The 21,712-nt window shown below is 32.7% G+C and overlaps 1 protein-coding gene across 1 annotated transcript in view; it reads right to left on the bottom strand.

Moving 5' to 3' along the window:
* The window catches only part of GPC5 (glypican 5), a 2,065,974-nt gene that overhangs the window by 1,587,281 nt on the left and 456,981 nt on the right, over positions 1 to 21,712 (bottom strand). The window contains exon 5 of the mRNA XM_031963619.1: positions 1,200 to 1,325. Coding sequence (XP_031819479.1) covers positions 1,200 to 1,325 — 126 coding nt within the window. The remainder of the gene's footprint in view (positions 1 to 1,199; positions 1,326 to 21,712) is intronic.

Genomic DNA, 21,712 nt, shown 5'->3' with positions numbered 1-21,712 from the left:
ATAATATATTCACAAGTTTACATTGTCATGCCTATATACAAACATGATATACCAAAAGCAGTTTATGACATACAAAACACTTAATAGATATTTTCATTTTTTCATTCATTCAAACACATAGTCTTAAAATACTAAGATGATACAGAAATTAGTGGATTCAAAAGTTGGATGAGACTTAGTAAGAAGAGTGGACTAGAAAAAGCATGATTAGGAAAGAGGACAATCTATTTTAATTAAGGTACAAAGACTTTTCCCTCTCTATTCCAATCCATCCTCCACCCAGATGTCAAATTGAACTAGCTACAATACAGGTCAGAATATTTCATCCAAATAGTCAATAAATACTACATCTCTCTATTACTTCCAATAGCAAATATAAAATCCTCTATTTAGTTTTTCAGAATTTCTTAACCTGGTTCCTCCTAACTTTCCAGTTTTCATACTACTTATTGCCCACTAAATTCTCTGCACCCAGTGAGACTAGTATCCTTGATATTACACACACACACAATATTCTGTCTCTTAAGTGTTTTCATTGACTGTCCTTCATACTTAGAGCTACCTTGCTCTTCATTTCTACTTCTTCTCTGACTTTCTTCAAATCTCAGCTAAAACCCTCTCTTCTATAAGACTTTTATCAATCTCTTCTATTCTGCCTTTTCTGAGATTACTCCTGTTCTAATCATATAAAAATATGTTTGTGACTATCCCAAATCTAATTATACATTATATTATGTAGTTAAACTTTTCCTATACACACATATGCATGTATATACAAATGTAGGCATCTTGTGTGTATATACACATACATATACAGAAACAAATTTTGTTTGTACATAGTTGTATGCTTTCTCATTATGTTTCTCCTTTCTAGAACATCATAGACACTTAAAAAGCTAGCTTCCTGATTTACTTATAAAAATGTTACTTTTAAAAACATAATATACTACCCAATTCACATCAGAAAAGAATATCTTTCTCTTCTCCCTTTGTCTCCATCACCCTCTCCTTTTCCCTCTCCCTCTCTTTCTCTCTCTCACACACACATACAAATATACACACATACACACACATACACATACACACACAACTTGAAGCCAGAAAATAAAGGGTCAAGGGAAAAAAAAAAAAGAACAGAAGGAAAATAAATGTCTATTAGCATTAAACAGAACAAAAAAAAAAAAAAAAAGATAAACTACCTTTTGACTACATCTCCTCCATTCCAACAGGGCAGTCCATCAGCAGCAGCTAATTCATTAACACAAAGTTGATCAGCCAGGCCACCATAAAAAGTCTTGTATAGACGCAGGCTGTTGATAAATTCTCTGAACAGAGAAACAAAGAAAACAATTAACACCAAAAATCTATAATAATGGCCCATAAAAATGCCGCATATTGTTATATACAATACCTAGAATTTAACTTTATTGTGGATTCCTCTAATCATGCTTGTGCTCATGGAACAGGATTTCAATATTCTTTCTCAGTAAATGTAGCTGTCCTGTTTCTTTATTCCTCTTCAGTGCTGTAAGTTTAAATTTATTCTTATATTTCAGCACAATGAACTTTTTCACTATGTAAAGAAAGCCTTTAAATTTTTCTAGACCTAAATAATATTTCTTTAGGGACCATTTGGCTTCTTGAATTTCATTAGGTTTTTGTCAAAATGTCTTTCATCTGTTGTTGCTATCAGGAAAAATGCTGATGCCCCAAACTTTCCATAAAGAAGAGGCAGACTAACACCGTTCAGACACGTAGGGGTACATAAGCATTCTTAACTGAGCTCTCTCTTGAGACACACACAACCAATTTTTCTTTATGTAATATGAACCTAAGAAGAATCTTCCTAAAGAATAAAAATAATAATTAGACTGTCAACAAACACAAACCAATTTTCTTTCCTGACTAAATTAATTAATTGATACGACTACCAGATTACTAGCTGAATATTGGGCTGAAAAGAAGTTTAAAAAATCTTTCATTAATAGATCAATTCAAATGATAGTCCCATTAACAGGCCAACAAAATGGCCTAATTTGTTTGAGTATGCAGACAAAGATTCAGTAAAATTTAAAATATTATTTGTCATATAAATATCTAAATTCTATATGACTGACTAGATTATCAAAATTATATCAGTACAGTTATTAGCATATTACTGGGTACAATAAACTGCTTATTAATAAATACTTCTTTACAATGCTAAACCTGGTTAATTGCTCTCTGATGATAATTCAGAAGTGAATAGGTCTACATCTATGACTGGACAAGCTAATGGAACAATTATATATTATTTGGCAATAAATGTATGACTAAAAAAATTATTTAGTATAATGTATCTTGAATCTTAAAGAAAGCTAAAGTAAGTAAGAGTAAGAAGTTGAGGATGTGTTCAGACATGGAACCAACTTAATTCAAAATGAGACAAAGAGAAGACATAGCAACTAGAGATACAAAAACGATTTACTCAAAAACTCACATTTACTCAAAACTCACAAGCAGAAGTATATTCAAAAGTTCTATTTACTGTGGCAAAATCAATATGAATGATAATTTAAAATATTAAACTAAGTTGAAATACAACCATAGCTTTGATAGCAAACTATAGTTGTGTATTCCTATCTGTGGTGTAGCAAAGATGAGAGCTATGTACAGAATTACCAATTCCTAAGAGGAAGCATATTTGTCAGCAGTTCAAAGGAATAGGTATTATAGTTGCAAACTAAAATAAATCAGCTAGCCTTGAAAGTAATAACAAAATATTCATAGCTTATAGAAATTTGTGCCAGACATTATACTAAGTTCTTTGTAATTATTAACTCATTTGATCCTCACAACAACCCAGAGGAGTAGATACTACTATTAGAGATACCATTTTATAGATGAGGAAACTGAGGCAAAGAAAGATTGTGATTTGAGGATGGATTTGAATTCAAATCTCTCTGACTCCAGGCCCAGCACTCTATCTACTGTATCATCCAGTTGCCTAATGTCCCATTATACAGTAACCTTTTAGTACCATCTGCAAACATGGAAAATGATCACAATTAACATTTCATGTGTAATATCACTGATTTGTCATAGAGTTACATCAGGAAAGATTCTTCTCGATCATAACATTATAGGATCACAGATTCAGAGCTCAAAGTAGTAATTCTTTGATAGAAAAGGAAACTGAACTCTGTAGAAATTAAGTGTTAGATTAATACTTACTTAGTCATAAAGGTACTACATAGAAGAAATAAGATTTGTACCCAGTTATTTTAGACTCTAAATATCATGTTGTCATAATGCCTTCCAATATATTATTCTGATTCTCTTTTAAGTTGAAGAAACAAAGTCATACAGAATGACATTGTATATTTACATAGAGTCTTATGAATTTATATGTGTATTTATATTCACTCTCAGTACATTTCCTATTGCTTGCTTCATGCTCATGTTTTCTGTACTTAAAAAAAAAAAAACCTTCATTTATTCCTTCCATCCTTAATGGTTATGGTCCTATATCTCTTTTGACCTTCTCTGCAGAATTTTAGGATACCATTCTTTTGGTTTTCCTCCTATCCCTCTGATCATTCTTTTTTTTTTTTTTTTTTTTGGCCTCCTTTGTAGGATCCTCCTTTAGATCATTCCTTCTAATAACAGATGTCTCTAAGGTCCTGGGCCATTTACTCTTCTTTCTTTACTTTCTTTCTATTTTCTTTTCTTTCTTTCTACCTGGCAACTTCATCAGCTCCAATGTATTTAATTACTATCTTGATGATGATGATTCTCAAATCTCTCTTTCCTGCCTTAGTCTTTCTGCTGATCTGTCTTGCCTTTTCAGCTGCTTTTCAGATATCTCAAACTGGACTCATCATGGATTCCACCTACCTGAACTATTGCCACAATTTTGGGATTTCATTTTTGCAACATTTCTTGAATTTGTCCTCTTCCCTTCACTGCCACCATTCTGGTGCAGGCTCTCATCTTATGCCTTGATAGTTGTAATAGCTTTCTGGGGGGCATGGATGCTTGTCTCAAGTCTTTTTTCACTCCAATATAGAATCCCTTCAGCTTCTAAAGTGATTTCCTAAAGTGCAGGTCTAATCTTGTTGCACATGTACACACACACACACACACACACACACACACACACATATAGTAAACTACAATGGATTCCTATCGCCTCCAAGAGCTCTCTTTAGTATTCAAAGCCTTCCATAAACTAGTCTCCTACTTTTTCTGTCTTCTTGCATCTTATTCCCCCATACTCACTCTCTGATTCAGTGATTCCAACCTCCTGACTGTTCTATAAACAATCTACCTCTAGGCTCTGGGCATTTTCTTTGGCTGCTCCCATGTCTCACACATTCTTCCTCCTTTGTTCCCACTACTGACCTCCTTGTATATAGCTAGCTTTTTATATATTTTATTTTTTAATATAATTAGCATTATAGCACAATTCTTAGCACATGGTATTCACTTAATAAATGCTTATTAATTGACTTTCAGCTACCCTATATGAATAGGGATTATTAGTCCCATTTTACAACTAAGGAAATCTACATACAAAAGCTAAGTAGCTTGCTTAAGGTCACAGATAGTTTGAATTCAAATTGAGACTTCATGATATTTGAATATAAAATAATAAATAACAAAAAATATAAAATAAAGTCAATTCTCAAATTTAGTAGAATGGTTGGTTTTATGATAACTTACAGATAGTGGTTTTTCCTGTCATGAGCTAACTTTTAGGTTCCTCTAAATCCAATTCTAGTTCTGTGTCTACCATTTCAGACAGTATACGTCAGGAAAATAATGTGTGTATGCTATGCATATGTATCCCTAGTTACTTAATACTTCTAGATTCTGTGCATGAAGAGTGTGGAAGAAGTAGACAGCAGCAAAACTGCTCATGCACAGGTTGTCAGCCCTTGTTTCCCTGGAGCTCACTGAAAGCAAAGGAGATACGTGGACCAGCATAGTGATCACTTCATCATTTCTACAGTACATAAGGTAGGCAGAGCAAAAAAAGAACTGTCCACTGCTGAAAATGTGTGATAACCAAATAAGAAGACTAAGTTCTCAATATGCATTTCTGGTCTGCCTGCCACAGAAGAAGATAACCTGTTAAAAACAGCAAAGGGGAAGAAGGGCTGAAAGACAATATAAATACATTTTTTAAAATTTCTCTGAGCAAGCAGTAATACTGCATTTATATAGCTCCTACTATGTGCCAGAAGCATTACAAATATTATATAATTTTATTTTCACAACAATCCCAATAGGTGGTATTATAATCCCCATTTTTATAGTTCAATTAACTGAGGCAGATCAGAGTTAAATAACAGTATCTGAGGCTGGATTTGAACTCAAATGTTTCTAACTAGCACAGCAATCTATCCACTGTACCACCTAGCTAACTATGTTTACTCTTTCATTCATTTGATCTTGTTATTATGGAGAGGGAGTTGGAGAGAACAAAGTACTAGCGATGTCATTAATGTGTACACTCCCTTCACAAATACAGATTGAAAATTCTTCTGTAGTATTCTGTAGAATTGGACCCATAAACAATACTTCCAGAGATGGGAAAGAGGAACTAATCACCAGCAGACCTTGCCTGATCTGCATAGCATATGCTTAATAAATGCCTGAGGGACAGGGAACCCTGAAAGAGAATTTATCACTCAAGAAGACCTCATTGCCATACAATATTTGTATTTCCAGCACTTAGCACAGTGCCTGGCACCCAGTAGGTGCTTAATAAATATTTACAGACTGTTGATTAAAGTATAATCACTACTGAATTTTGTCTGGCTGAGTATTTAAATTCTAAATATACTCCCCTTAGGTCTTAGGATAATGTTTCAAAGTTCAAAACATTTGTCAATCTTCACAAAGATGATTTTGTGAAGAATATCTCTAATTTAATCAAAGTCGGTTTTCTGGAAATTCATAAGAACAATCTTCTCTTCCCCCAAACCTACTGCATGAAAGGGATCTCTGTAGGTTTTAGACAACACATTTCTTTTGTTTAATGATTGGTATTGATTCATCTCCTCCTACCCCAAACCAGAAAGTATCCGCATAATATAGAACCCAAATTAAATGCAGTGCCTAGTACTCTGCTTGACAAACTCAGAAGAACAAAGGTCAAATTGTGTAGTTTGCTAGTTAATGGCCTGAGGCAAAGTTAAGGTTAATGTGGCACTAATGAGCAAGCTCAAGCCTGTTGAGATGTCTGACCACAGCTGTCAAACATAAGACATTTAAAATGTCAGTTTCTTTTCCGGAAGAAGAAATACATAACTACATACTGCTATAAAGGAACAATGTCTTTTATAGTTATTATGTAACGATATTTAATCTTTTCATTTTTTTCTCGAATAAAGGTATTCATTTTGACTGAAAAGGAGAGAAAAAAAAAGTAAAGATGATTCTTCTGAGCTGAAAAACATGGAATTTGTAATTTGGATTCCCAGGTCAGTAATTTTTATCATTAAGGTATCCTTGAATATTAGTAAATATTTGGGGTTAGTGTTCTCTAAGAAAGAAAGAAAGAGGAAGAAGAAAAAAAAAGGGGGGAAGAGGGAGAGAAAAAGAGAAAGTTTATCTTTAGCCCATGGGACATTGTTTCTCTGTACTAGAAAATGAGACGGGATACTGTGCTTACCAGTGATGCAGAAGGGTAACCAATCAAGATTGTTATATTAAAAAAAATTAGTCAACTTTTGCATTTTCTAGAATTTGGATAATTTTTACGTCTGATTGCAAATGGAAATGAATTCTTTGACCCATATTAGTAAAACAAAAACCCTGCTGTCTGAACCCACTCTGAACTCAGCACTCATTATGGTACTTAGGAACAAGTATCAATGCTGAGCTCCTCAGGAAGGCTTTTCTTGGATAAGTGACTCCAGGTTTTGTATTCCCCACAGGAAGTCCTCTGAGGGCACATTCACATGACATGTTTTCCCCCTCATTAAGGGATTTGCTTTGCTTTCCCATTAATGTGCCAGGGGTATAGGAAGGAGGGAAGGAGTAGTGTTGGGGAGAAAGCGGAAAAGACCTGTACAAATCTGCTTCCATTGTCCCAGTGCCCCCTGGTGTGGCCTGTTTTGCTGAATAGCACTCAGGCCATGTGCTTATCTCTCTGGCATGGTAATTTACGGTTTGCTCCTGTGCTACCAGATTGTAGTTAGTTCTGTTAAAGCATTGTGTCTCTGATTCCCAGTTTTCAATGACCCTACACCCTCAATACAGCTAAAAGCATCATGAAGAACCATTCCTACTGAAAGTATCATCATTTTAAAAAGGGTCATCTAAATCTCTCTTTCCAAAACAGCTCTGCTCAGAACTGCTGGAACAATCTTGAAAAATATACCTCTAAAAGCCTTGTTTATAATCTCTCATAAATAAGGGCTTTAACCACAGACTTTTTTGCAGTCATAACAATAAGCTCTGTACCAAGAGAGCAAGGACTAAGTGAAATTGGTGTGGTCAATAAAGAAAATGAGGCATTAGGTTTGGAAAAAACTTCATAAACTCTGCCTTTTGGGTAAACTCTTATGACTTTTTGGTTGATTTCATAAGAATTCATGCCCCTTAGTCTCAGTTCTATTAGCCTAATGGAATGTTCTATCAATTTATGAAAAGAAAATTGTGGACAGAATACTACTGAGGGAAGTGAGACAAAGCCAAAGTAATGCTGATAAGTTATATGGAATGAATATAAGGCAAGGAGTTCCATTATTCATCCTTTCAAGAAGTGTTTTTGTTTATCTATAATACTGATAGCTGCTGTTGCCTTGGTCTAAATAATAGTCAAGAGAAGTCATCAAGAGAAGATGTTGTATGGTTTTTCAGTCATGTTCTACTCTCCATGACCTCTTTATTGGGTTTTCTTAGCAAAGATACAAGAGTCCTTTGCTATTTCCTTTTCCAGTTTATTTGACAGATGAGGAAACTGAAGCAAACAGGGTTAAGTGATTTGTTCAGGATCACACAGGATCACTCAAATTTGAGTTCAGGATAAGGAATCTTCCTGATTCCAGGTTCAATGCTCTATGTACTGTGTAACCATCAAGCAGTAGCAGTCAAGAGATCAGCAATCCTATACCAATACTGATACAGAGAAATATTCTATGTAACTATAAAACTAATATGAACCACACAACTACAGAAACTCTAAAGGAGCAAACTATTAAGTGGTCAAAGGAACAAAAAATTGACTCACTCTTCTACTACAATACTTCCATCACATATACTTAACAACTATCTGATAATCTTTTATCCAGTTTAGAGGAACCAGGCCCCATTTGAGATTAAATCTTAACTAACAAGTAAATCCATTTCAGCAATTCGGATGGGGTCAACATGACTCAGATTCAAACAATGAAAGAATTGGAAGGGGAAATAAGAAAACATTTAGTCTAAGCCCCTACTTTACAGTTTTATTAATTTTTTTTAAACCACTAGAGAATCTTCAGGAGGTAGAACCCAAAACAATCAATGCTAGATGACTCCAGCAGAGAAGTTTTAACCAGTTCTTCTGTTGTCAAATTACTGTTATGCATTTTTTTAATCAGTGGATTAATATAATGACACTACACAGGTCTATTTGAAATCTGGCCCTTAAATAATGTAAGCACTATTATCTCAAATACAATTGTGTAAGCACCTCACTAATCTTCCTGCTTTTTAAAAGGGAGAGGCCTCCAGAGAGGCTCAAATCCCCAATCACCCTGTTTTGGTAAGTCTTACAGTATTAGACTAAACTCCACAGGGGATTGAATATCAACTGAAGTCAATTTCCCAGGAGTTTCCTAAGCCCCTATTCTGGAATCAGAATCTCATTTGAACTACATTAAGACAAATAGCAAAAACTTTTTGCTTGGAATTTATTCCATTCCTATTCATTCCTATCAAACACACAGACATATATACACACCTCTTGTGGTATAAGTAATTCAATAAATACATATAGAATTGTTGTACAGCAACATTCAAAATTCTTTCTCATTGGTAAAATGCATTCTCGATAAAGTTTGGATGAATACATCATTAAGGTATTACGCATTAGGGGAATTTAACAGAATTAATTACTGTTGTCAAAGATGCAATGACATAGCCAGTAGCAAAACAAATTTTTTTTTTGAAATTTTTGTTAGCATGTCTTTAATCTGTCCTACTCTTAATCATGGCTATCATCATTTCAACTGGCCTTTCATTTGAGAGTTATAAAGTACAATGGTGAAAATTAAGATAAACTTTCTGGGTCCAAATTTCTTAAACTCAACTGAAATAAATATATAATCTTGAGCAAAACAACAGTGCTTGGACATATGTTGCAATTAATGTGCAGAATTGTTTCTACAAATGATTTAAGATGGAGCCAAGAGAATTTCAAGAAAAGTAGAAAAAGACACCTAGCATAATCCAGAAATATCACACCTAGAAAGATCTACAAAATCAGAGGCTACACATTGTTCCTTACTTCCCACAAAAAAAATAAATGCCTTATTGAGTCAGGCTGTCGTCTGGCATGTGTTACATTCTTATAGCCTTTACAATTTCAGAATCAGTTCCAGGCCACCCACTATAGCTTCTATAGTGCTTTCATGGGAATAATTTCCAGATGTAAAGCATATAAGTATGGCCTGGTCAGCTTCCAGGGTGAACTTGTTTACTGGAGAATTCATTTTTCTACCTTAGAGGTTGAAGCACATTTCTGACTTTCATGTGAATTGGGACAATAGCTATGTCCAAATGTAATGACACTGGGTTCATCCTATAACCTTCCATTTCCTTAGAGAACCTGGGGAATTTGTTAACTTCCCGTAGTCAGTATATTCTAACAGTATGAATTCCTTGGACAATTATCCCTAGTATTTTGAACTAGTTGTTTCCTAAAAGATTCTTTATAGATCATTGATTTGGCACTGAAAGGTACCTTAGTAATTCTCTACTTCATTGCCCTTCATTTTATAGTTGAGGCAACTGAGAACCAGAAAGTTTAAGTGATTTTATCGAGTTAATTGTCCATATAATATGGGGAAGAGTCAAATTCAAACCCAGCTCCTCAATATATATGTGTGTGTGTGTGTGTGTGTGTGTGTGTGTGTGTGTATAGGTATAAATATATATATATAGATATATATGTGTATGTATATATATATATATATAAATATGTGTATGTATGCATTTTTGTCTGTGTATGTATAACATACACACACAAACATACATATAAACACACATTTACAGGCAATCTTAGGATATTGAAAAGAAACTACCTTCTGAAAGAGCAAATCCACAATACATCTTCAAGTAATATAAACTTGCTATATGTCAAAATCTTGAATTGGATTGAAACAACTTTGACCTGGAGATCTGAGAGAAAATAAGGTGGAAAGTATTTTTAATGATGGATATATCACAATTAGAGTAAATTTCTATTCAACTAACAGCATAAATAAGTACTATTACAAATACTGACATACTATTGAGTAACTATTAATGTGCTATTCCAGAGATTTACCTTCTTGTGAATAGTCATGGTAGACCTGTACTTGACTATTGTTCTCATACTCTTTCTGCTTTCTTCTAATAGATTTTGAATGGCATGATCTGGCACATTGGCATTATAGGTTTTTTAAAAAATATATATTGATATGTTTTGTTTTTATATCATCTTCATTTCTGAATGTCTCCATTACTTTTCATCTATGCAGAAAGCCATTCTTTATCATCAGAAACAAAAAAGATGTAAAAGAAAAGCAGTTGAGCAAAACCATCAACATAGTGTCCATCTTTGACAAGATGTGAAATGGTCCACCTACATATTTCCTGACCCATATTCTAATAAATGGAGAGATAATTTTTTATCAAGATTCTTTGTTATCATTACCAGTCAATAAATCCCCATACATTTAGTAACTATCATTTATCAGGCACTATGCTCAGGAAGGGTGTAGAGGGTGGGGTTTTCATTTCTGTTTCTTTTATTCTGTATTAGATTTTATGAGTTTTCCTATGTTTCCCTGAATTCTTCATATTCATTATTTCTTATGGCACAATAATATATTACATCAATGTGCTAAATTTTGATCAGTCATTTCTTAATTAAGTGGGCATTTAATTTGCTTCCAATTCTTTGTTTCTACCAAATGTATTGCTATAAACATTTTGGTGCAAATGGGACCTTTTTTCCTTCTTGACTTCCTAGTAATATTCACAGGATGGGATGGCGAGTTGTGAATAGATGGGACAGGGCAGTGTTTCTTTTTCAGATTCTATATTTAATCTTCTTGAATGTAGACCAATCATAGTTCTAGTATTCAATACCTTAAGTAGTAATTGATATAGTTGAATTGATCTACAGACATTATAGCATATGTATTTATATGTATTCAATTATAACTATATAGAACACCAAAAATATTATATATATGTAATTATATATGAATATATATGTGTGTGTGTGCATATATTCCTATACTTTACTGATCTATGGGGAAAGCTCTGCCTTGCATTTTGTACAAAATGGATATTAAGAATAGCACTTTTAAATTATGTAGCATGCAGTGAAGTAATATGTAAGTGTTGTCTATGTGACTAGGCGTTTATCTTAGGCCATTATAAATGTCAATTGTAATTTGTTTCAAAGCCTCATTGAAAAATCCACATATGAGATTCCTCAACATATTATCTAATATATCTATCTCCCAGCTGTCCTATCAACAAAATCTCATGAGGAATGCCCTAAAACAGTATTATATGAAGAATTTTATTCAGTAATTCCAATTGCAAAAATGAAATCCTAAAATGGTGACTGATGGTATTAGTGAGACATGAGCTTTCAATAATTTCCAATTTCATCGTTTGTCTTAGGCTAACAAATGGAGATGAGGAATATAATTATGACATTTTTCATCCCCACAAACTGTAGTATCATATCATTTTCTTCAGAGCTCTGTATCTTTTTAGGTTCAAATAGAAACATGGTCACTCTACATAGGAATTAAAAGAAATAGATTGTTGGGCATCATTATATCCCAAAATATCTGATCAGGTTTTAGATCCAGGCAGAGGCAGCCAGTTGGTGTAATAAATAAAACAAGTCTAACGTCAAGAAGATCTGAATTCAAATCTTTCCTTAGACACTTTTAAGCTATAAGACCTTAGGCAAGTCACTTTAACATGTATTTAATCTCAGTCTCCTCAACTATAAAAAGATAATAACCATACTTACCTCACAAAGTTGCTGTGAAAATAAAATGAGATAATACTTATAAAGAGCTTAGCATCATCCCTCACATGGAACAGGTACTATATAATCAAGGGAAGGGAACAAAGTATTTATAAATATTTTTTATTTTCCTTTTCACCACCACCACCACCATTATCATCATCATTATATTAACTGTAGTTTCTCAGCTTTAATCATATTCCATCTTCATCTCCAGATAAGTGTGGCATTGAAAGTAATAGTTGAGAGATAAGCAAGCATACAATAAGACTGTTATTCAAGAAGCCATTCTATCCAAAATCCCATCACAGAATCACCCTGTGACATACCAGTACAGAGGATCTAAAGTAATTTTATTTTTTTATTTTGAGATTTATATTGAGAAGTCCTTATGTTCCATGTGACAAAGGATTTTTGAGAGAAAACTTAAATGTCATAAATAGTTTGCCCTTAAAAAGATTCAATATAAACTCTCGTAAGCATCAAAGTATTTACTACTTGTATTTGGGGAAAGGACAATGAATTCAGATAATGTCCTCTGTTTTTCTCCAAAATTTCCTATATTCTTAATTATCTTGGGAATATTCAATAACTCCTTTGCCCATTTTCATGAATTTTTAAAATAGATTTCAAGCCCTAAAGTGTTAAGTGGCCAAATTAGTTTGGGAATTGCTTCTCTGAAGGCACAAAAAACTAATTACAAATAAAATGAATAAAAGCTATTCGTGATGCACTGCATCTTGTGCCATCTAGCATACATATGTAACAGCCATCATTTTGGGGAGGATATATTCAAGATCCTGTTTTTCAGTTGTTTTATTTTTAATTATATATAGGTATCCATATGTTTATATAAGCATTAACTCTAAAGAGGAGGGAGAGAGTACCAGAGAGAGTATTAATAATGTAAAATTAATGTATCAGGAAATTTAAAAAAAATCATTTACTTTGACTTTTGCAGTATATTTTGTCATTTTGTGATAATTATTTTCCTTTGGGCTTTTTAAGATTAATATTAAAATGGTATTATATCCCCTACACAATTAACAGTATGGTACAAGATTTTTGGTTGGTAGGAGAAAGCCAAATTGGACCTAGATATCTCTAGTAGGAGAATTGATCATTTCTCTATAATAGGTTGCTTGTTTATTATCACAAAATATAACATTTCATAAACAAAAATTTATTGTTTGTTTTGTTTTAGGAACTTTATAGGAACTAGAGATACAAAAACCATACATTTAGGTTTATATAGTAGTACAACTAGCCTTGGATCCAAGTTCCAAGTATTTTTTTGACTATAGGCTATTCAATTATTCTATGCCTTTGTTTCCTCATAAGTTAAATGAGAATCACAATGAGTTACTTTCTTATCAGGGTAATTATAATAAATATTTTGTAAATTAAGTATTTTAGTACTTTAATGGATCTGTGAAGAGTACCACAGGTGCTCTTTACACTGTTAAATCAAATTCTCCATGTCTTCCTGTAATGAACTATTCCTGTCCATGTCATTCCATGAATTCTCAATATAGAATCCTAGGTCTTTAATAATTACTTTTATAAGTCTTTTATAATTACTAGATAAAGTACTATATAAGCATGAGCTATTATGATGTTTTGAACAATAATATGAGACTACTTCTCTAATTTCAATCAGGCAACACTAATGAAATGTAATATCATGAAACAACGAAAAAGTATAGTCTTTGTGCTAAAGAACAACATATCTGCTATGGGATTAATTTGTTATTGGAATGCTCATGAATATTATTAGTTTATTGTCTCAACTCTCTAAACAGTAGAGTAGATTATCAGATATTGTTGGGAATACCTCAATTTGCTAAATATTTGAGGGGAGTTGGAAATTAGCAGTGAAATTGCATGGGTTAAAGAGACGGGTACAATAGATCAGAAGTGTTTTATGAAGTCATCCTCTATTACAGCAAATAAATACTCTTATTTTCTTCTGAAGGATAAAACAAAAGGGAGAAGGGGTATGTAAGAAGAGAGATGTTACTTTTTGTTTAGCTGTGTTGCATTTTACAACTATCAGGTCATACCTTACTTTCCTCTTCCTTTCTCCCTATCCCAGCTGGGCATTTCATCTATCTCCACCAGCAAAGTCCATGTTAGCCACACTTGGGAATTGATTTCTGACTTCTCAGGAAACACATAAAGACTGCTGGACTGATGCCTCATTATCAAGTCATCAAAGCAGTCTTGTAATTGGTACTTCACATCTGTTCTCCTGCTGGCTTTACCTTTTTTCTTCCAGATCTCCCAATCCCTAAGTGTTTTTTTGGACTTTTGACCACCCATGTTGCTCTGTCATTTTGCTATCTATAGATTTCAGCTCCTTAAATACTGATTCAAAACACCTTGCTTTTCCCTCTGATATTTGTGTTCTTCTGGTCCTGATTCTCTACTTTGTTTTTGGCCCAAGGCTTGTTCTGATCTTTCTTATTTCTGGAAGTTTTTATTCTGGTCTATGTGCTTTATTGTGAAATTCCTGTCTCTCAACTCACCTCATATCAACTCCTGCCCAACTACTTTCTTTTGATCTTAAAATAATATTCAAATTGTAATAGTATTATCCAATTATCAGTCCAAGCCAGGTATTTGTCCCAAATTAGAATATTCTTTGTTGTAGTGACTATAACATTCATTTCAGTAGAATAAATCCATGGATAATAAATAATAATGACATATCTGCAAAGTAATGAGCTTTGTTTTTTTGGTGATTTTGTTTTGTTCTGTTTTAGAAAACTGCTTTCATATTAGCTTGTCTGGGCCTATAAATGGTACACTTGTTTTACTTCTTTAAAAGGAGTAATATTTCAGAAAGTGAGTTTTTTTCATCTAATTTTAAATTCAATGAATCAATGACAATTTATATGTTAACTGTACATATAATATATAAATGAATTTATTTAGGCATATCTGGATTTAAAAGAATTATCCTTTTTGCTTTTAGAGATAATAATCACAATAAGTGACAATTATATAATATTTCATTAAGAGTCTTGCATAATCTCATTTGAGATTCATAGAAACAGTGTGAGGTAGATCTTACAGATAGTTTTCCTGTTTCATAAATGAAACAGACAAGTTTAGTAGCCTGCAGGTCTGGTAGATCTGGGTTCAAGCTCAGCTTTTCATAATCTTAGCTCCCCAGACAATACTGAAAGACTGCAAGTTTTAGTTTTTGCTGATAGATATTGATGGAGAAATTTCCTCACTAATAATTCCTTACAGAGACAAAAGCACATTTTGATACAGAAAAAAAAACCAGGAAATTGCTAATTAGAGAAATTTAATAATTTTATTTTGGTAATATCGATACTAAGTAGGAAGATTTTAACTCCAAATCCTTTCACATTCCTAGTGGAGCACTACATCTGCTTCACTATACTTAGAGTCAGTATTCTTTTTCTGTGGTATGCTGCAGAGGGTTGATTACATAGTAAAGACTGATTAGATAATCATTTGATTACATTGATTACATAGTCAACAAAATAGTCTATTTTTTTCAGCAGTAACTAACACAAAATATATTACACACATACATATGTTCATAACAAATGCCACATATATAGCATTTGGCATATATATATATGTGTGTGTGTGTGTGTGTGTGTGTATACATATATGTATGTATCTATATATGTTTATATTTTATTTATATATATATATGTATATAGTATTTTGTTTGATAGTTTTAGTAAATTCAAGTGATGATGAGCAATCCTGACATCTTTTGAATGTTTCCCCTATTTTGAATGCATTAATTTCAGGGTATTTGTCATCCGTATAGTTAATTCTTGATATTTTGAGTTTACCACCATTCTATCCAATGCAGTGTATAATAAATTCATTTGCTATAATAGAGGATAACTTCATAATACACTTAGATTTCTGCTCTACTGCACTCATCTCTTTAAACCATGCAGTTTCATCTACACTGCTAAATTCCAACTCCCACCAAATGTTGGCAAATTGTGGTTTTCCCAACAATATCTGATAATCTACTTTACTGTTAGAAGGGGAATAAAGACAAGATAATCATGATACGGTTCCCACAAAATGGAAATGCAGTTAAGATATGCTCTTTACATTTATTCTTCATCAGAAGAAAAAAAAAACTTCAGGAGATTTAAATTGCATAACATTTTTAACATAGAAAAAATCATATTTCTACATTTTTTCTACCTTTTTCTCAATCTCATGAAACTCTCTAACATTTTAAATTATTTTTCCTAAAACTTGTGACATTGTCTATTGCACATTCACCCACTCATGCATACATTCAAATCTTCTTAATTGGCACATGCTTAAATAGGATGCTTGGCTAATTGGAATGCTTGCTGGAGAACAGATGGGGCATTGGTGTTGAGACTCTGTCTTAATTTATTGTCCTGGGGTTTTCCTAATTACCCACTTAATTGGCACAGCCACACCACTTTGAAATAATAATGTACAGCTAATTATCACCCATTTAAGCCTGCTAATAGCTTGCTTCTTACCAACTAAATTCAAGGAATCAAGCAGGGAAAGGGATCTGCCATGGGGAAATCATTCTGCCTGGGTTGATTAGACAGCTACATCAGTGCAATACAGTTTACAGCTGTACTAACTTGGTTTCTGTCTGTAAAACAAAAGTTAGTCTCACTTGTACTGGTTAAAATAATATTGCTTCTTTTTTTTCCCTCCTTGTCCAATGGCTGATCAAACTTGGACTGGTCTGGTGCCTTAGTTAAAGGACTAGGATCAATAACTCAGCTTTTCAATTAGCTCATCATTAGCATGTTGTATGGAAAGGATAAATTAGGGGAGATGGAATAAATTCAATTACATCCCCAAGGTGCAGTGTTAAAGAATTCAGTTCAATTGCTGGGAAGGAAAAGTCTTCCAGCTTCTAAGTTGCAGGGAACCTGGCCTAGTTAATGAATATGCCCAGTACAGCAGTTAGTGCCAAGCAAAGGTTTTAATAGATGATTGCACTTCTCCTAGTGTTAAAAGCAATGGAGAAGAGAAAGTAAAGAAAACAATGGGACATGAAAAAACATAAAGCTCAACAGAAGAATTAAACTGAGAGATGAGAAAGGATAAGTAAGAAAGGGAAGTGGCCCAAGAGTTCATAAAGAGTATTAATAAATAACTTTGAATTAGAAAAGAAAAGGTTTCTGCTCAAAGATAGAATAAATTCCTAGAATGTCCACTTTGGAAATTATTTATATTCAGGCCATGCTTTGATTCCAATGTCCTTCAAGTCTATTAGCTCCCACAAATTCAGTTCTTTATTAAAACCTTCAGTAATATTAAGAACAGACGGAATTAAATCTAACAGAAATAGTAACCTCTAGTTTCTTATTAATGAATGAAACTTGTGACCATATTGTAATCTACACTTAATTTTAATTTAATTTAATTTTATTTTTTGGCAAAAAAGTTGAGTGTGGGTATGTGGGGGTGGGTAGGAATGGAAGTGTGTATGGTTAAATGACCTATTGGGAGAGGAAGATATATGAACACATGCTATAAACATAATAAGAATGGTTTTGGTCAAAATCATTTCATGGGCCACTCAGATTGGCTTCCTAACTGGAACAATATGATGATGTTTCTAGTGAGTAGGGAACAGAAGCAGAAAGAGAATCCATTTTGCTCTCAGGGGTCATACTGATCTGAAAAAGTGGGATAATGAGGAACTAACTGCTAAGTTTTGGGAAAGGGGAAATAGCAATTCAAAACAATATGTATCATTCTTCCAAAGCAAGAATTATGGATAACATTCAGTTCTCTCTGAGCCACATTTTTCCAAAACAAGGATAAAGATACAGGATTCTTTTTTAAAGGAAAAGAAATCCATTCAACAAATAAGATCAAAACAGATATATGTCCAAAAATGCATATATATAGATAGATAGATATAGATATATTTTTATAAAGAGAGTAGTCATGAGAAAATGTGAAGAAAATGGAATATATATCTGTCAGACTTTTGGATAGGTGAACAATTTTTGAATAAACAAGAGATAGAGAGCTGTGTGAGGTATAAAATGTAATTTTTTACATTAAAAAGCTTTTATACAAATAAAATAAATGTATCTCAAGATCAGAAGGAAGGAAGAAACTGAGGGGGAAATTTTTATGGATTCTTAAATAAAGGTCTCACATATTAAATATATAAATAACTGTCAAAATCTGTAAGACTATGAGTCATTCTTCAATTGATAAAAGGGTAAAGGATATGAACTGGCAGTTTTCCAATGAAGAAATCAAAACAATTGATAGCCATATAAAAATGCTCTAAATCATTAGGGATGAGAGAAATGCAAATTAAAACAACCTTAAACATCATTTTACACCTATCAGATTGGCTAAAATGATTGAAGCAGAAACAAAAAATTCTATGGAGATATGGAAAAATTGGGACACTGATTCACTTGAAACTGTGAACTGATCCAACCATTTTGGAGAGCAATCTGGTATTATGTCCAAACAGTCATTAAACTGCTTTTACTCAGAAATGCCATGATGAGATCTGTTTCCCAAGTTGATTAGGGAAAAATGAAAAGAACCTATATGTTCTAAAATATTTATAGTAGCTCTTTTTGCAAAGAACTAGAAATTGTGGGCATATCCATAAACTAGGGAATAGCTGAACAAGTTATGTTATAGGCTTATGATAGAATACTATTATGCTATAAGAAATGTTGAGCTCAATTATCTCAGGAAAAACATGGACAGAATTATATGAAATAACAAGGAGTAAGAAGAGCAGAGAGAACACTCCATATAGGAGTATCAATATTGTTTTAAGAACTTTGAGTGAATAACTCATTTTGACTCTCATAAACATCCATATAAATTACAAAGGTCATCTGCATTCAGAGAAAGAATGGATAAATAGTTGTATAGAATGATTTTACATATGTGGGTGTGCACAACATATAGACACACATGTGTGCATAGTGGCAATCATTACTAGGGTGAAGGTGGACGGGGGAGGTAAGGATGGAAGGAAAAAAAAGGGGGGGGAAAGTAAGTTACATAATAACTTTATTATATATTCAAAAAGAAGTGCATATTATACAGAATATGTTTGTAGTTTCATGTAGAATAATCTTTCTATTCTACTAAGTTATGGAAATATTTTATTTCTTAATTATCTCAAATTTAATTCTTTTCAGTTAATTCAAATTAATTTAAATTTAATAATGTCAAAATTAAATGAATAATAAAAAAACTACATCTGTCCCAAGCATATGTAAGGAGAGATCAGAAAATTTGTGGTTTTGAGGATCTAATTATAACTCCACTACCTACTAACTTTGGGCCTGGGGACAAATTACTGAAAGTCTCTGTGCCTTCATTATATTATATGTGAAATGCACATTACAATTCCTGCTGTCTTGGATTCACAAAGACACTCTGAAGATCAGATTTCATATATGGTATGTGCTTTGAAAAGCATAAAATTTTATACACATGAAAAGTGTTATTATGTTATTAGTCTTCTACAATTACCATCTTATTCTCTCAACAACATTTCAATTTTATTCCATAAATGACTATCTGCCTGAAAAATCTCTTCTTTTTCTGCTACTGATCCCTATGTCTTTGTCCCTATACTATCTGCACAGCAATCTTAGGAGCTAAGTACTATAAGCCAATGGTATCAAAATCAAATAGAAACAAATCCCTGAAGGTCCATATTGACTTAGAAAATCACAAATTAACCAACTAATTAAAACCAACTCAAGGCCTTCTCCTTTGCCCTACTGTCAGAAGATGAGATAACTTTCTTTCCTAGAAAAGTTAAGCCCTCCGTTTATCCTTGATCTTATCCTCTCAACTTTACTCTGGAAAGTTGTCCATTTATTACTTCTGTCTTTATCATCTTTCATCACTCCCTCATTATTGGCTTTTTTCTCAGTGACTAAAAACTTGCTAAGTTCTCCCTCATTCAAAAACAACCTTTCATTGATCCTGTAATTCCTTCAAGTAATGATTTTACCTTTTTTTCTCTACTTCACTGCAAATTTTCTAGAAAGAGTAAGTGACTTCCACTTTCTGTCTCTACTTTCCCAGTAATAAAAACTTCTCACTAACTCATTTATAAAAGCCACATGTGACCTACTATAAAAAAGCTAACTCAGGTTAATCACTTCTTAATATCCCAAGACTATTTCTGTCTTTCATCTTTCTTGACCTTTTTGTACATATTAAACTCTGAACAATCCCCTAGAATTTTGGATTCTCTCTGCTATTCTATTTCCAAAGACATTATCTTTTCTATTTCCATTCTTTTTTTTTTTAATCTAGACCCACAATTTCAGCTGTCCATTGGATATCTGATCCTGAATATCCTACTGGCAAACTTGCCATGTCTTTAATTCAATTCATGATTTTTTCTTTCTCCTAAACTCTCATTTTCCCTGTCATTAACAATATAAATGATAGCATATGCACTTTTTTCAATATACTACTAATAAGTTTTTTTTTAATCCATTGAGAATAGTTAAACTATTAGTTAAACTAAACTAAGCTATTTTACTATCTCTGATTTATCTTAGATTTCATCTCTCTATGATTTTTGTTGTTTGTTTTTTCCAGTTAAAAGATTATTCTTCTAGGCAGAAAAAAGCAGCAAAATAAAAGTAAGTAATTTTGTCTTCTCCCAATCTTTCATTATCTTATCTCTCCATGTTTGTCTCTTCCTTCTTTAACTTCCATATTTCCCCTAATAAAATTATTGGAGGGAAAAACATTCTTTTTTTAATCTTTAGTTTGTTTCATTAGTTTCAGTTCATTTTGAATTGCAGTTTTCTAGATACTATTTTTGTTGAACTACATCATGCTTTTGCATTCCCATTCCATTACTTGACCTTGCTTCCTTTTCTATATATGTCTTTTTATAATTAAAAGTGGCCAAATCAATTTCCTAGGTCTATATGTCCTTTCGTTTTCAATCATTCATAAGAATTGTTGCTCTATTAGGCTTTAGAATTTCATTTTTTTAAATGACCTATTATTTCTAGCCTGTTACTTATCAGGTCAGGAAATTCTACTCATCTTTTTTTTTCTGAACCTACTGAAATAAGATTTTCCAGTCTAGTATTCAAAATCTGATCTATTTCTGCTCCTCTGCCATAGATTCTAACTGGAATAGTTACTCTTCCTCCCCTCTTGTCACTGCAAAAACCCCTTCATTTAAACTTCATCTTCAACTTGTTCTTTTTTTCCTTTTTGTTGAAAATGAGCTGTAGAATAGCAGAAATTTAAAGAAATTTAAAAGAAATTAAAAGAAGAAATTTTAAAAAAAGTAAAACTGCTATTCTACAGTTTTTCTTTTTTTAAATTTCTTCTTTTTTATTATAGCTTTTTATAGACAAAACATATGCATAGGTAATTTTTCAACATTGACCCAGCAAAAACTTCTGTTCCAACTTTTCCCTTCCTTCCCTCCAC

Source organism: Sarcophilus harrisii, chromosome 3 (genome assembly GCF_902635505.1).
Source record: "Sarcophilus harrisii chromosome 3, mSarHar1.11, whole genome shotgun sequence".
Classification (NCBI taxonomy): domain Eukaryota; kingdom Metazoa; phylum Chordata; class Mammalia; order Dasyuromorphia; family Dasyuridae; genus Sarcophilus; species Sarcophilus harrisii.
Note: the sequence above shows the minus strand (reverse complement) of the source record. Positions and strands in the feature narration are given on the sequence as shown.